This window comes from Thunnus maccoyii, chromosome 7, assembly GCF_910596095.1.
Source record: "Thunnus maccoyii chromosome 7, fThuMac1.1, whole genome shotgun sequence".
Classification (NCBI taxonomy): domain Eukaryota; kingdom Metazoa; phylum Chordata; class Actinopteri; order Scombriformes; family Scombridae; genus Thunnus; species Thunnus maccoyii.
Window position 1 is genome coordinate 12,595,559 of NC_056539.1, and position 17,246 is coordinate 12,612,804.

At 38.7% G+C, this 17,246-nt stretch overlaps 2 protein-coding genes and 1 long non-coding RNA gene across 3 annotated transcripts; 1 reads left to right on the forward strand and 2 right to left on the reverse strand.

Annotated features, from left to right (window-relative positions):
* Positions 1–770: 770 nt before the first annotated feature.
* oaz1a (ornithine decarboxylase antizyme 1a) lies at positions 771–6,101 on the reverse strand. The gene is given in 6 exon segments (XM_042417801.1): positions 771–1,413; positions 1,638–1,723; positions 2,007–2,182; positions 2,845–2,931; positions 2,933–2,999; positions 5,867–6,101. Coding segments are annotated over 6 exon segments (666 nt in total). The 5' UTR covers positions 5,986–6,101; the 3' UTR covers positions 771–1,282.
* Positions 6,102–8,192: 2,091 nt separating this feature from the next.
* On the forward strand, positions 8,193–10,934 carry LOC121900663. Its single transcript, XR_006097000.1, has 6 exons — positions 8,193–8,422; positions 8,683–8,809; positions 9,023–9,097; positions 9,185–9,319; positions 9,556–9,632; positions 10,290–10,934. It is a non-coding gene; the product is annotated as an uncharacterized LOC121900663 (long non-coding RNA).
* Positions 10,935–11,785: 851 nt separating this feature from the next.
* Positions 11,786–15,189, reverse strand: amh (anti-Mullerian hormone). Its single transcript, XM_042416622.1, has 7 exons — positions 14,979–15,189; positions 14,448–14,753; positions 14,174–14,346; positions 13,984–14,095; positions 13,810–13,909; positions 13,310–13,722; positions 11,786–12,400 (listed from the first exon to the last, which is right to left on the reverse strand). The coding sequence occupies exons 1-7, from the start codon at positions 15,097–15,099 to the stop codon at positions 11,994–11,996; spliced, it is 1,632 nt and encodes a 543-aa protein (XP_042272556.1). The 5' UTR covers positions 15,100–15,189; the 3' UTR covers positions 11,786–11,993.
* Positions 15,190–17,246: the final 2,057 nt, after the last annotated feature.

A 17,246-nucleotide genomic window follows, 5' to 3' on the forward strand; every position in this document is an offset into this window, starting at 1 on the left:
ATTAAATTGTTTCAGCTGTACTTTAATAAAATGTTTCACTTGGTTTCATGTATTCTGTGAATATCAATGTAATTTTTATCTTGCTTTATGTCAGGTACTTCAGATTTCCTGGAGTGTCTAAATGGTAGACGTCATAAATTTAAATATACAGTATTTATACTAACTCTACATAATCAGGAGAGGAAGGAAGAAAGAGATTGAACATTTGATGCTGTAATGTTAAAGGATGGGTTCACAACAACAGTCAGGTGCTGTAATCATTCCTCCTGTTCATACTGACCATTAGAGGATCCCTTCATAAAAGTAATGGGGGACAAATCAAGTAGATATCTTTCAACATTACAGTCTTTTTAATGCCAAAGTTCCTCTTTTTGCTACTATACTTCCACCACAGCTCAACAGGGAAACACAAAGAGGGAATTTTATGCTAAAAAGACTTTAAATGTGGCAAATATACATGTGATATGACCCAGACTGCTGAAGCCTCATATAAGCTTCACATAAACCTTTAATTGCATTTTTGCCCTAAGTGACTGTGGACACTGTCACTTAAATTGAAAGCTCATTTGAATGATTACAGCAGGCAAAACCTCTTTGTGTTCAAATGGACACCTGACTGTTGTTTTAACAGACTTCAAAAAATGTGAACCTTTCCTTTAAGACACCTACCAGTGAGATTAATGCTGTCGTTGTCTTGCTTGCTCTTGCTGATGCCATCATGTTATCGATCATGAAGATGTCTGTCTATTATAAGACCACAGACGCCGCTCTCTAAGGTGAGCACTTTTATTTAGTAGTTACAACATGCAGATTTCTATCAAGTGAATCAACCAACAAAAGAAAATCATGCACACATTAAAAAAAAAAAATCAATATAAACAGGAGAATCAACTGATACTATGAAAACATCCCTACTTACATGAGCATGATGAATTTAAATTTTTTCATAAATATTACACTGGAGATGATCGTTGGGGTGTTGAGGGAGGGTGAAGAGGAGGTCAGCACTACACATCATGGAAAGTAATACAGTGGCGAGGATGCATTGCCCAGATATTATGAGGGTGCTTGCTTTACATTCCTGGTATATTAACATCTTACCCTAGTGCAAATATCACTGAAACACAGCACGTGGTAGGTAAAACAAACAAAAGAGAAACCTCTTACAGGAAACCTGTTACTGATACTGATCTTGGATAATATATTCATTTCCAAAAATTATAAACATGTGTGGGTATGGATTGAAAAAGAACAACAAAGATTTGTAACTGCTCAGCGTCATTTAATCATCATCAGAGGAGTCTCGCTCGATGCTGTAAGCCATGAAGAAAGCGTCAGGGCGGGAGGGGACGAGGGGATGACCCGGTCTAACAATCTCAAAGCCCAGGAAACTGAATGTACGCAGCAGGGATGCTGAGGAGAGAAGACATTTGTGTTACAAGTTAAAAAAATATGCAAAGAAAACTTTAAAATAATACTTAAACAAATAACCCCGATAATTACATGCATTTTCTATTTCTTTGTATTTCTGTAGATTTCCTTAAATACGCCTTTTTCTAAAATCACGTTTTACTCTAGACTCTTCAGATGGTTCAAATTTCCACTGCTATACCAGTTTTACATCAAGCAAGTCTCACCTCTATCGTCACGACTCTTGTGAAAACAGATGAAGACGTGATCGACCTGAAGCTGCTCTTCTGCGAATTCCAGCAGAAGAGCAAAACTGAAAAGAAACAAAGCAAACAAAGTGTTAATGAATTATAGGAGAGGTGTTAATAACTTTCAGAAGAAACAACTTATTCATGATAGTACATTTCTATGAACCAGTCTCATACAAGGGTCAAACTTTACTCTGGCATTTGAAAAAAATTATTTGAATTTGATTTAATTGTTTTATTTGCAATTAATAATTCACCTTTTGTTTCATTTAAATCGTAAAAATAATGACATAAAAGTGTTAAGATTTTTCTTTAAATCACATGGACGGAGACGTTTTGCCTGCTGACCTGTCTTTACTGCCCTCGGGCAAAGCTCCAGGGGGGATTTCAACATAAAGGTTCCCTCCTTTCAGCACCACCCTCCAGACACAGTGCTTGCCTTCAGAGCGCCGGGGCTCAAACAGCAAGAATCGTACTCTGCTGTTGGCAGGGGGAGGCTCCTCAAGAACCAGCAACTGAGCATCCTAGAGGACAGAGAAGGAAAGTGTGAGACAAGCAGGAACATTCATTCAGCGGATAAATATGCTGACATCAAGAACAAAGCTACAATTACAAAATGCAAGAAGAACTGCAATTGTAGGGCAAGTGGGGTGATTTAATTTTGATCTAGATTATATGACAAACAACAGCTGCGTTAAATGCCTGAACGTGTGAAGCAGTAAAGATAAAAAGCAAGTGTATCAAGTTCCACGTCTGTAACAGAGAGGATGAGCCTCAGGTCAGGCACACTAAAGCCAACGGCAGATTTTTGAGTAAACAGAGTCAGCACATTTAGTTTCCATGTGCAACATACTGATCAAACAAGTTAAATTAATATCTTGATCAGTGTTCTTGTGGTGTGGGGAGCAGAACGTGCTGCTTTGTCACTCTGGCCAACATTAAAATGAGAAGTATGTGTGTTACAGTCACGTTCAGATATTACAAAAACATGGCCAGAGGTCAAAGACTGATCAAACAACTGCCTTTGTGTCTCTCTCCTAGTCGCTAATCTCGTCCTTCTGCACTGTAAGCACAAGGTGTGTCCATAGTGCATTTCTCCCTGCCCCCAAACAAAAACAAAAACACACTCCTGCCAAGAGAAGAAGTAAAATCGCTGTAAATCTTTTTAGGAGGTTGTTCAACTTACAGAATAGAATAGCTTAGCTGAAAGATTGCGATCCCGCTGGTCATTCCCTCGCCCACCTGGGATCTTCAGGGGTGGGAGAGGGGCATCAGGAGCACCACAGAGGCCCCGGACACGGGTTACTGCAACAGCGGGAGCACCTCCTGGGACTGGAGATACTGGAGGGCGAAACAAACACACACACAGACGGAGCCATTTTAAGTGGAGTATTCACTGGAGGTTCTGATACCAAACACAAACCTAGCTCCCAATATAAACAGCGAGCTTAGCACACATTACACTGTTGAGTGATTCATCACAGAAACAACAGTAAAATATTTGCTAAAGTTGAGTGAGTCTTTCGAAACAAAAAACAAGACTGGCAAGTCAGAGTTTAATCTGTAACTGTCCTAATCTTGGGCACAGACATCCGTATGAGTGATCAGAGACATTCAACTTGTGCACATTAAATTAACAGACAGGAAGGAGTGGTTTGTGTTACGCTACCACGTCAGTAACTAAAATAAAAGGTCAGAATTTAGTGTCAACTTTCAGTAAAATATTCACAAGGATACTTGATTTTTTGTTTTTGTCTCACAAAGACATGTAATGATCATCACTGATCTCTTTGGAAATAACATTCTCTTTGAAGAGTGTTTTACTTCCTAAAACACACAGATCTGTGTGCCTTGGTTTCTCCAGAATAACGCAAACCTTGTCACATGATTCTTAGGGGGAAGCTGCCAGAGAAATAGGCTGTTTGTCTAACCATTAGCCTACTTTAGTCCTGCGGTAACCATGTTGCTCCGGTTTACAACAGCCGAGGACAAACACCAGATCACAGTGTGAGATCAGCCATTTTAATTCAGAGCTCAGTCAAAGTGCTCCATAGATTCAACCTGGCTTTCCTGCACAGACGTCTGTGTGTGCAGCTGCATACATTTACAGTATTGAGAGGAGGCCTATTCTCAGAGCTCCTTTTGGGAACAAAACCCATTAGCAGCAGTGCTGCCACAGAGACGCAATACCCTCAGACACTCGCAGATGCTCCCTTACGCAAATGCCACTGCTGTGCTATATGTGGAGCAGATGTGTGAAACCCAAATGAGAAGCTTTGTCACTTCCATAGCTAACCGAATCACTATGTAATATCCAGCCTATTGCCTGTTCTTGAAAGGCGATGGAGATTTCAAACACAGACACACCAAGTTCTCCTTAAATCCCATTATCAGATTATGTAAAACAGCCAATTACCATCTTTACATAAAACCTTCTATGCCTCTTCTTCCTAACAAACAGCACAAGCCTTTCAATCAACTTCTCCTTTCTGTAAAAAAAAAAGCATTCTGTCAAATCCCCACACCCACATTTAGACACCCCGAATTGTCTTGTTTAAGAGCTGCTCTGGTCACATGAGCGATGAGTCTCTCCAGACTCTGCTTGTGTAACACCGGCCCAGCCATGTATGAACATCATGTACACTTTTAAAGAAGGGAGTGCTCGTCTCAAGGTGTTTATAGGGAGAAAATGTAGGTGCTTCAGGGGGTTACACCAGCTTCATCTCAAAGTACATCACAGGATCAATAGCTGTGAATCAGTTGAAAAGGACACCTGCTGTTTAAAAAAAAGCTAAGACTTAAAAGATAAAACACCTCCATTTAATTACCTTCTCATATCTTACACATCTTCTACAAACTCTTCATCATTGGATTGTTACATAACAGCATCTATGCTATTGGTACTATAAATGCTGATAAAAAATCTCTGTAGTGAACAGAAAAGGTCTGAGGATAATGATTTATCTATTGGATAAGGAATTGCTTGTATCTACAATATGTCACCACTGGACTCTAAATTCCCCATGCCACCACCACCCCCCCTTTCGAAGTGTAGTGGAAATTTCCTACTAGTCCTTCACAACACTGAAGAGCTAGAAAAAAAAACAGGCTTGACCAAAATCTTGTCAGGACACGACTGACGTAAAAACAACACCTCTGGGCCAATAGCTTACAGATTATTAAAAAAATATGAGCCATACTTCCACGTATCTAGTGAACCCACTGTGTTCTCAATTCCTGTCAATCAGCACATTTATTTGGAGGTGATCCAACAACCAAGCAAAAAAAAATGGCTGGCATTTGACCCCCGTATAGATTAATATAGGGAATATATTAGATTAAAGCACATAACCGGTGGTTTTTACATGTTGATAACAAATGTTATTGTCGACCGACTGTCCCGTTGTAAACCAAACTGTACAACATTACGTTAATCCTCATTATAAATTACAGGGTGTCTTAACGCTGGCTAACATTAGCACCTGAGCCCGAGGGCGAAGTGGAAAAAAACAAGCCACAAATGATCAATTCAGCCTTCATTTCAACCGACTACGTTGGTTAGCAACAAAGAAAATGTACACAACGTTTTATATAAATGGTTATTGGTCTGCATATCCTTACAAAATCAAGTGTAAAACATGATCAAAACATTGTGGCGTTATTACCGCTGATATGACAACATCAGTGTTATAACAGCACTCGCCGTCAGCTAGCAAATCATATACCCTGACACTCGTATTAAAGTTAAGCAAAATAACCGGAAAAAATACAGTTGTTCCAACTTTTTATACAGTGTGTTCTGATAAATGTAAGCAGGTCGATAAAGCTATCAAAGTCGACATTTTTAGCTAGCTAGCGTCGCATTTAGCTAATTTCTGTGGCGTTTGCCATATTAGCATTAGCGTTGCATCAACGACAGCATTGACAATGATTATGTCAATTTTCTGTTTACCAATGTTCAGGAATGTTTTTCAGTCAGGAAAACAAGTTGTAATTTATGGTGATTTGGTTATCAAACAAAACCCGTGTGACAATATGTTTCAGAGGCGACGACTGAAAAAAGAAAATAGTGCTGTTATGTAAGTTAAACAAGAAACACGGGGAATAGGACGAGCCACTCCAGGAAATATACCGTGTCTGTCAGCTAGGCCGCGGTTTTTAAACTTAGCCTAGCTTTATAACAATTCACAGAGACTACAGCAACATACCTTTCACTTTCAGGTTTATTACTGGATTGTTCAATAACAGGCATCTCGGATAAGTTTCTCTCTTTTTCTCTAACAAAACAATGACTATTCAAAATCGTCTGTAGGTTGGATTTAACCATCCGGCCAGCGTCCGCTCCAGCTGCTCTCTCTCTGCCCGCTGCTCCTGGCTGCTCTTCGCCTGACGCTGCGCTGAGCTGCAGGCTGCCTACGTCACAGAGGGCGGGTCTTGTGCGCCATGACGTAGCCCCCTCACCAAAACATTTAAAGATTAAAGCAACTCAGCTTTTTTTGTACGACAGAGTATTAGATATTAGATACCAGGGCCACGCTGAGAGAAAATAACTTATTTGACATTACGAGAATAAAGTCGTAACTCTATGCGAAAAAAGTCATAATGTTACAAGAATACAGTTGGAATTCCACGAGAGAAAAGTCGTGGTATCAGATGTATCCACCGATAAGCCTCTTTCACACATAGTTGCCAGTAAATTACTGGGATAACCTTTCAGGCACCCTACTGATTTTCGCTATTCACACATGCAGCTACACTCAGGGACATTTCCGTCTTCGCCTTTTTACACATGCCATGGTAATGCCGGAATAGATGGGGTAAGGGACAGTCCAGCAGATGGCGGTCGGCATCCGTAAGCGTTGCATTACCGCCATCTACTTGACTGAAACTCAACGGAAGAAGAGGGCGAAACTCACAAAGCTCAGATCAAACTTTCAAATTAGGCACTCCTGATCAAATATCAGTACAGTTTATTTTACTGTATTGCCTATTTCTCGCTTCAAATGTTTCTAGAAACATATTTTAGTATACTGTTTAGCCGTAATATGAGAAAGTTTGTAACGCGACCGACAACGCGCGACGAGCCAAAGCAAAGCACCGCCCAACTCGCATTACGTCACCCACACGTCAAGTCTTGTGATTGGTTCGCTCGTTCCACGTGAAAGCGTCTTTCGTCAGACGGACGTAACCCTTACGTGCTTGTCTCTGCAATATTACTGCTTTCATTCACAGCACAGCTGTACTGGAATTTCCCCTGAAATATTACCAGGTGTTGAGGTGGAAAAATTGGCGGAACAGATTTTCCTGAATAGCGATCCCTGCTCCCATTCACACATGACCCCATGCAGGAAATGTTCCTGAACATTTCAGGGATAGACTACATGTGCAAGTCTATGTGGTTCTGTCCTGATCATAATATTCTGGTGCTGATGTGCCAAAAGATGAAGCATTTCGTTGTTTGTGAAACCTATAATAAAATATAACTTCACAAGATACTCCATATTCCTCGTTTTAACGCAGGCAGCAGAATGCTCTTCCCATATTTCCCCTTAAATAGGCTATTACATACATACATACATATATTTACAGCTACATCAACTAGAACCATTACTTCTGCAAATATTTTGCGCAACTTTTCTATTTTTACAAGCCACAAGTCAAGTCATGTAGCCCAAGTATTGTAATGTGTAAAATGTTTATAATGTTTATAGATTGAACTCTATTTATTTGACTTTTTTGTTGTGTTTATTACTTCTAGTTCTTATCTTTTACTTTGCGTCCTGCACTGCCGTAACATGTGATTTTCCCCTCTAGGGATCAATAAAGTCTTATCTTATAAAATGTCAGGAAATAGTGAAAAATGTCAATCACTGTTTTCCAGAGCTGATGGTGTGCAGCCAACAATATTCAGTTGACTGTCATAGAAGACTAAAGAAACTGGACAATATTCACATTTGAGAAGCTGGAATCAGAGAATTTCAGCATTTTTTCTCAAAAAAAGTCTCAAAACGATGAATCGATTATGAAAATAGTTGGCAATTAATTTAATAGCAGGCAACTAATCGATTCAACTAATCATTGCAGCTCTAAGCCAGAGAAGGTTTAGCCTTTTTACTTGAAAAGTGACTTGAACTATTAATTGATGATGTTGCAGATTAACCTCTTTTTTCATGGTCCATCAGTTAATCAGCTAATTGTTTCCAGCTCTACTGCCAAAATATAATGTAATGAGAGACGGCTTGTTGGATTTAGTAGAGGTGCCTTGCTGTTGTAAAACAATTAGAGTAAAAGGTAGCTTGTTCAATACATGTGGAGAGAAAAGCTGGTCTTATTTGATCTGGTGAATTATCTCCCTTTCAAAACATTACAAATTCTTATAGATCATTTAAATGTAAACATTATTAGATTTAGTACATAAATAAAGTAGAGTAACATGATCGCCTTTTTGTTTATTGGTGCTTCAATCACTGGTATTTGCTATTCACCACTAATGACACCTTGTCTTTTAAATTGCAAAGACTTGAAGACTGGGAACTGATGTGATATATCTGATGTGATATTGTTGCAAACTATACAAGTTACCGGGTTTGTACATACAATACATGTACTGTCAACATATTACAAAACCACACATCACCATAAATAACACAGACAATCCATGATGTACGTTACAGAAGTGGGTTTATGACTAGAAGGCTGCAGGGAAAATGTGTGTGGATGAAGTGTCTGAAACAAAGTCCCCACTTCCAACAACTACTGTCGAGGTGAATTAAACCGCTCCACTGGAGCTCTTTTAACAGACTGGTTGCACTGCAAGTAGCTGAGTAGCTCTATTTCAGTCCTCTCCAACAGGGCGAGATCAATATCAAATTAGCCAAAGATGAATTACTTTTATTCCATCTGACATCTATCTTTCTCTTATCAGTGGAATATACAAACCTATAACCTAACTGCTGCCAAGTATCAGTACACATTTTGTCATTTTCCTTTTTTCAACAATTCTCATCTGTCCCTGTCAATCAAGGAGCACAGGAGCATGGTGCAGGGTGTGTGTAACACCGTCTCTGGTGCCTGCAAAACAGAAATCACCACAAACACAACCGTACTAACTCTAACTTCTTTGGTTAGACTCACCTGAAGACTTAAAGAAGGTAAGTTTCTTCTTCTTGTGTAGTAATGATACGTATACAAGACCATGAGCTTCTTCTAATCATATTTTTGTATTTGGCAACCAGCTGCAGGTGCCTATTTTAGGCTATGTTATGTTAGACTGAGCACTCAAGGCAAACAGACTTTACAAGGACTTTTGATTTTCAGTTGTCGTTATGTATGACAAAAATTGAATTCTTCATCCTCATTTACAGCTTAATTTTGGATGCAACTTTAGACTTAAACCTCAACCTAAAGGACCAGAGTTGGAATATCTAAAGGCATCATAAGTAAGACTCATCTACCCTAAACAACCAAATGAGTATACTTTATAATAACTACATACATGCAGCTGACTATTTTGTGTCTTGCCAAAGTGTCTTATGAACGGATTCTGGGGATCAAAGATCTGAGTGAAGTTCCGAATCCATGGAAGGGAATCACTATGAACCGCTGCTTAGTGCTGGCGCTGGTTGTACTGCTTGTGAGTTCAGGGGTCAATGAATTGCATGGTGAGTACTGTAATAATGTTTAGTCACTTTACAGACCAAAGATGTCTCATGTTGACTGAAAGTTTTATTGGGCTTCTTTCTGTGTTATTGCAATAATGTGTAACACAGATACTTCTGCTTCACTTCTGTGAATTTAATGTATTCAATTATTTATAAGACACCCCAGTTGATGTTTGATAGCTTAATATTGTATGTAACCCTAAACTCATTGTCCTGTATCTTGTTTTGTTTTCTAGATGCTCTGGATTCTTTTGTTGAGGAGGAAAGTGTAAGATCTTTCCTTGGAAGTCTGCAAGATGGTTCAATAACTCAGGTATTGTCGAGTACCTGTTCTGTTGTTTTTCTCCCTTTTATTCAGGATGTTACAAATCAGTGGAGGTGTTTTGTTGATGTCTCTGTTTCATCACAAAGCCAAACCTTTTTCTCTTCGAGCTCATGAAGAAAGTCTTGTCAAAATATGGAAATAAGAAAACCTTGAGTTAACCATTTGTTTGACTGAAAATTTACAAATTCCCAGTTACAACCTGCTCAGTAGGGACGCCAACCAACCACATTCCTTGCTTACTTTACTATTTTAAACAACAATTCACCATTTTACTGCCAATTTTTGAAATGACCCTTTAGAGCTTCAGACAATCCACCTGTCTTCATGAACTTGATAATAATGTAGTTTTGATTATGCAAAGGCTAATGAGTGGAATCTTCAACACACTTAATATTGGTAAAAGTGTATTTCCCTGATCACCTGATCCTCTAGACTTTCAGGGGTATAGAGCTGGACAAGGTGGATTTCCAACAATTTCAACAAAGCTATACCAAAAATCACAAAATGTAAAACCTAGTCCTTGAAGGGACAACTATGAACAAGTGGATTTAGGATATTTCTTTTTTTTTTCTACTTTTATTTGGATGTATAATATGTGTATTTGAATCAGAATGTGTGTTTGTTGTGTCTTGTTTCTTCCTCCAGATCTCTTTGTGGGACAGTTTCATTTGGTGGTGGGAATCTGAAGAAGTTGGAGCGATAAGAAAAAGAAAAAAGCCAATTGGCGACAGAACAATCCTGAAACCCAAAACTAAAGAATGAATTTGTATACAGCTAATTCCACCAATAACAGCTTTCTGAATAAAGGAGCACCAACGGCATACTTTGCATTTAATTATATAAAAACAGAGAGTAATACATGTTTGTTTGTATTGTACAGAAAATCATTTAATTTATCTGGCACAGGCTGTTATTTCTTATTCTGAAATATTTGTCACATTTAACGCATATTTTAAATCACTCAAATCCACCTTTCATGACTAATTTAGATGATTTATGGAGTGAGATTTTATAAACAATGTGGTAACATTTAATAATATACACATGTACAATACATTTAATAATTTCAATGATAATGAGAATTTTTAAAGCACAAAGAGTGGTCTTAAGAGGTTTACTATGATAAACATTGGGCCTCATGCACAAAGCAATAAAAGGAAAATAAGAAAATCCTGGATTTTAGATGCTAAAAAAATCTTTCCGTGATGGGAGGCGGTCATTTGACAGTCATAGATATATTAGAGGAGAATATTATAGTCTACAGGTGATGTTACTCTGTCAGCTGCAACACAACATGATAATGAACAGAGACCTTTTAAATTGGCAGACGTGATGATGATGATATAATAAACAGAATATTAGTTTTGCATTAAGTTTGTTTTAGTTCATATTTCATTTTTAATTTCAGTATCATATTTAAGTGTTTCTTCCCTGTGAAGAAAGTCAGAGATGATCTTTTCCTGACACGTACAACAGCTCTGGACCACTTGTCAATTTAGTTCATACCTAAGAGAAAATTCTAAGTACGAGAAAATTGATGAATGCCACAAATGTCACTCATACATGCATCTTAAGAACAAATCTTTTCATACGTGTGCTTCTTGCATGTTATTATTCAAATAACCTTAAATAATACATTGAATATTTACATTCAGAGAAAGATGATAATAGGTTCTGATATGTGACTTGTGTATCAAATACTTGGTATCTTTATCTTTATCCAAATCTTGGAACATGATTAATTTTGTTTTCAATAAATCTGATTATTTCTAAGAGTGAGAAACACTGTGCTGTGTGCATCTACTCCGAAATAATAGCCTACATTATACATCTATGTGAAAGTATGTAAAGAGACTTTTGTGAATTAACCTGTGTATTTACTACTAGTGTATTAAAGGACATTTGTGTAGGATTTAGTGGCATCTAGCGGTGAGGCTGCGGGTGGCAACCAACTGAATATCCCTCCCCTCCCCTTGCAAGTGTGTAGAAGAACCTACGGTGGCCACAAACTCACAAAAAACGTAAAAGGCCCTCTCTAGACCCAGTGTTTAGTTTGTCTGTTCTGGGCTACTGTAGAAACATGGCGGGGCAACATGGAAGAGGACCCACTTAGATTCTTATTTTCAGATGATTATACACTAATTAGAACATAGTTATGTATATTATATTCCATTTCTGCCAAGTCCGTTCTGCTAGATGCAACTAAATTCTACACACTACACCTTTAATAGGCTACTGTGTGAATAAATAAATGACAAAAAAGTAACAATAAAGTCACACTTTTCATCTATCATGGTGAATGAGTGACAGCTAACCAAACAAACAAAATAACTTATCACAAACGCAGCTTTAGCGACATTCGCACTCCTTTGCCACTATATCTGGTCTAAGTGAGATGTAAGTCCCAAGTTGGTTCACGTTCACCACCCACAGAGGCTCGTAGGCCACAGGCACACAGCACGGACGACGCTCCTGCAAATTCCCACTCTCAATGTGGGATTGGAGCAGGATAGCATGATTGTTGGTATTATTCAAGGGGAAATTACAAGGGCCATGGCAGTTGTTGATATTGGCAGTGTTTGGGCCGACAAGATGCTTTTCAAGAGACACAGTGAGGTCGATCAGCCCACAGTTGCTGCCCCTCACCGGGCTGTCGGGATCTGCTCTAGTGGCCCGCAGTCTTCTTTGTATCTCGTATGCGCCACCCACCGTCTGTAGGGCCTTCAGCAGAAGAAATGCTCGATACTGGCTTTCTCCTGTTTTATGTGGAATAGTAAACAGAAACAGCACAGTGGTAATACAGGATCCTGATACAAAAGAAAACAAAATTTATGTCAGTTGGGCTAAAGAATAATGCAAAAGTCCATAGTGCTTCAGAACTGAGGCATACATGTACCCCAAGGGGTATGCAGAATGATTGTGAAGTAGCTCAACTAATTTGATAAAACAGAAATTATGTCTTTAAAACCGTGAAACATATATCCACATATTGAGGCACTTCACAACCGCATTTTGTTAGCTTATGTAATAATAGCTCTGTACATTTTTCAGCTGAGCAGAGGTCAAATGAAAAGTTAGCGTTAGCAGATGAAAAGTTAGCGTTAGCAAGCGAGTAACGTCAGCAGTTAAAGATGTTGACAGTTGGCTAAAAGTAATAGATAAATGGTTGAAATAGTCAACGTTAAAAGTAGCACATGGATACATTTGTGAAATAGCTAGCTTAAAAGAAGTGGGTAAACAAATTAGCGTCAAATAGTTAGTGTAAAGTAACAATAATGGTTAAAATAGCTAAAAGTGATAAAAGGATAAATAGTTGAAATAGAAGTAAATGGTTGGAATAGCTATCCTGAAGTAATAAATCAATGGTTGACATAGCTAAAAGCAATGAATAAATGGTTGAAATAGTTAGCTGAATGTAACAGATAAATGGCTGAAACATCCACCTTTGCCACACAAGTGGTAGAGTCATTTTTAATTCAAACTGACCTAAAATAAACATTGACAGTAAATTTGTATTAAAAAATATTGTAACATTCACAATTATATAGTTCATAATTAATATCAACTTTAAAATCAGTCCAAATTAACACATTTGGAACATGACGGGTGGCGATGTTGATGAAGAGGTGTTTGGGGTTACATTTGTCAACAAGGCTACACATTACCTGCTGCCAAGTCCACCTTCGGAAATGCACTGAGTTCTTTGAGCCTCTCCAGCCTCTTCATGCCCCTATGACCCACGTCCTCCTCCCTGATTACCTCCATAATCTGCACCACAATCTGCTCCAGCCTCCACCTGAGCTCCTCTGACAGGGCAGGAGGCAGGGCCAGTTCTCCATGGTGCATGTGAGACATGGAGCTAGTGAAATAGAAGATGGTGGAGGCAGAGGAGTTGATCAGTCCTGCCAGCAGGTTCACACTGGAGGATAAGCCCAGTGTCAGGGGAGGCAGGGACTGTAAGATGTCCAGCTTTAGTGGAGGGGACTCTGGGTGGTCCTGAGGCAGGACATCACCCAGGAACCTCTTCAGCTCACAGAGGAAGGAGAAAGTCTGGGATGAGTGTGGAACTTTTGTATATCTGAGAAAGAAAGAAAAAGTGTAACTGAGCACCACACAGATGATAGTCTGGTAAAATTTCAGTAGGGAACATTAAACCTAAGTCAACCTGGTATCAGTTCCTCTTTCCGTGGAAAAAAGCAGAAACAAAGTCGGGCTGATGTAACTTCCTGATTTTCCACCAACAAGGAGCTCTTTTAGACTTTCCTCTGTAAAGAGTAGACATACTGTATGAGGAGAGTGCACATGAAACAAGAAGAAAAAATGAAAACAAGAGACTTACTCATATCGGGGGATTTTGTCTCAACAGAAATCCTCCACCTCTGGTGAACGTGGCCTTCTGATGCTTCTCCTGTCAGCAGTATATACTGTGTTCCTCCTGAAATGCACACAGCCTAGAAAAAAACACTTTAGGTCAGTAACATCTAAAATAAAATAACAGATTCAATCACTTCAGGGCTGTTTTATGCTACCTGCGTGTTTGGCTGTAGAGACTGACTAGTGAAAATGATCTCGTCCAGGTCTCCTCCTGTGAGAGGACTTTCAAATGCCAAGAGCAACACAGGGTTCAGCTCGAGCAAAGGGGATTGTGGGAGGTCAAAGGTTAATGCAAGTGATCCTGTCTCTTCTTCCTCAACCAACAACACTGAGGGAAAAAACAAGACATGCTGTCAGATTAATAAAATAAAAAATCACATATAAAAGAAAAAGAAATGCAATCAGAGGCAATTCAAAGTGCTTCGTTACCTCCAGTTGGATGCAAAACCTCCAGTCCATTTCTCTGATTTCTGCTTGTTTTCCTAGCAAGCTCCAATAACACTGATCTTGACGAATTATCAGATGCCGTACAGATTCCAAACAAAGTCAAACTGCTGTTCGTCAGTTCGCCGTCATCCCCCAAACCTTCACTCATCACTGCGAATATGTCATCCAGAAAGCATGGTGCGTTGTGAGGGACAAGATGAGAAACTGTGGAGGCCGATGATGTCTTTGTCTCTGAACTATCTCCAGTCTCTGTGGAGTCCATTGTGTGGCTGGACTTCAGTGTATTTCCTGATTGAATTGGAAACAAACAAATTATATTACACACTGAAAAACAGATCAATGGAAAGGTCTGAAAGGTCTGAAATGAGCTGTCTGTCACTGTAAACAATCTAGCTGTTACACAAAACAGCCACAATATAAAATGTAAAGGCACTGTACAAAAATATATGAATATTAATGTCAAAGCACACATTTAGAGAGGCAGAGTTGGTTTCAGTTTTGCAAAAGTCTCACCTGTCATTGTGGGGTCATGGGCCGGGATCAGCTGCCTTCCATGTGAGACCTGCAGGGCTACACAGAGCCGGGTCCAGCAGAGCATCAATGCCCCGCAGAAGAAGACATCAACAACCAACATGCTCACACTGCTGTTTGTACAGGATGTATGTCTGTGTGGTCAGACCTCTCTCAACTGATTATTTTGAATGTGTGAGGCTCAAGAGGGTGGGAGTTATATCCTCCCACCTTCCCTTTTTACTAACAGACTGCCAAAATAGGAATATCATGTGTCCTTGATGAGGTAGATTGCGGATTCCTTTTTGAGCAAGATGTTTACTGCACAGAAAAGCGCCCTCTTCACCTCTGAAAATTAGGTTAAAGTGAGATAACACAAGGTAATAAAAAGCAAGAAAAAGGCAGTTTTATTGGTTCATTGGACACACACCAAGCCTCTCTATCAGTAGACTCAGACGGACATCAAGAGAGGTTTCAAGATTAAAGAGTGGACTTCCTTTAACTTTCTCATGAACCTTTCATTGTCTTAAACACATGATGCCTCAGGCTGAGCACAGAGGTGGGAGATAACATAACATATATATATATTTATATATATATATATTACATTTATGCAAGTATTGTACTTTGTATTTTACTCAAGTATTTCCATTTTTATGCTGCTTTATACTCCTACTCTGCTACATTTCAGAGGAAAATGTACTTTTTATTCCACTACATTTATCTGACATGCACAAAAAACATGTCATCAGTTAATATAATATAATAATTAATAATAATAATATAATATTTTTTTATAGATTAAACTACCCATCATTATATTAAGTGGCTAAAACAAGCTCAACTTAAACTAGCGACATTAAAATGCTACTTACACATTAATGCATCAGTAATAATCTAATTTATAATAATATAAATAACACTGAAAGCAGCCAATAAGCTGCATAATAAGTACTTTTACTTTTAATACTTTAAATACATTTTTCTGATAATTCTTCTGTATTTTTACTTAAGTAAGGTTTTGAAAGGGGACTTTAACTTGTAATGTAGTGTTTTTACACTGAAGTATTAACACCTTTACTTAAAGGACAGGTTCACAATTTCTCATGTTTTGAAACAACAGTGAGGTGCCCAAACGAACATTGAGACAGGTTTTTCTCGCTGTAATCATTCCCCCTGTTCATACTGACCATTAGAAGAGCTCCTCCAGATGCACTGACAATGTAAGAGATGGGGGATAAAGTCCACAGTCCTGGAATGTTGCCTTATTTGAGGGTGATGCTCAGCATCAGGACACCAACTCTACCTCTTCTAAGTGGTTTCATCTCACAATGATGGCTCAGTCACCAATTAGTCAACTCTTTTGAACAGATTTTTTTGAAATAAGAACTAATAATAGTTTATGGGAAGTTTTGAAATCCAGTGTGGCCCTATTTATCCTTTAATGTGTTAATTTGGGCTCCTGCTCAGGTTCATTGATGACATGTTATTGGTCAGACAGTGATTAAAGACCATTAGATCATTCATATCGCCTTTCAAACCAGCGAAATACAAACACTAACCAGCATTAGATGTGCTTAACCAAATCCAATAAATTCATTCATGCCAAAGGGAGGGGAACAGGTAACAAGCCAACTCTCTGAAAGGAACTGAGCAATGAGATCTGATTCTCTTCAAAGAGCTGTTTACTCCCATCACCGCTCTCACAGCTGCAGGCTTGTTTTGCAGACAGTCAAGGTCTCCGAGCTGTTCAGTGGTGGTGTATCCGGAGAGATGAAGCCAAAGCTCATTCTTGTACATGATAAATCTTCAGTGAGGAGTGACTAGAAAGGTTCATTATTATCTGCACAACATTTCTTGGCAGGTACTTCATCATCCTGATATCTATGTGGGAAACTTTGGCTTACAGATGTGATGTTTTCTTTTCTTTTTTGTGACCAAATTTTTATTGGTTTCGATTTTATTCCCCTTTTTGCTTTCATTATGGAGGAGACATTACATATCAAAATCAAGTTACTGAAATCTTGTGTTGACATTGCATAACACATCTACATCTATAAACTAAGGCAATCACATATGCATTATAATTGTACATACATTTACATAGTGAGATTAAATGAAATACAAAAGTAAATGATGTGAATAATACAGAAGAAGAATGTGTAAGCAGGAGAACCCAAGATAAGCACATCAAACCTCTTTTTAGCCCTCTTATGACCCTGATTATAAGTTAACCTGGTCTTTATCCCCACACTCCCATCTGTCTTTTTG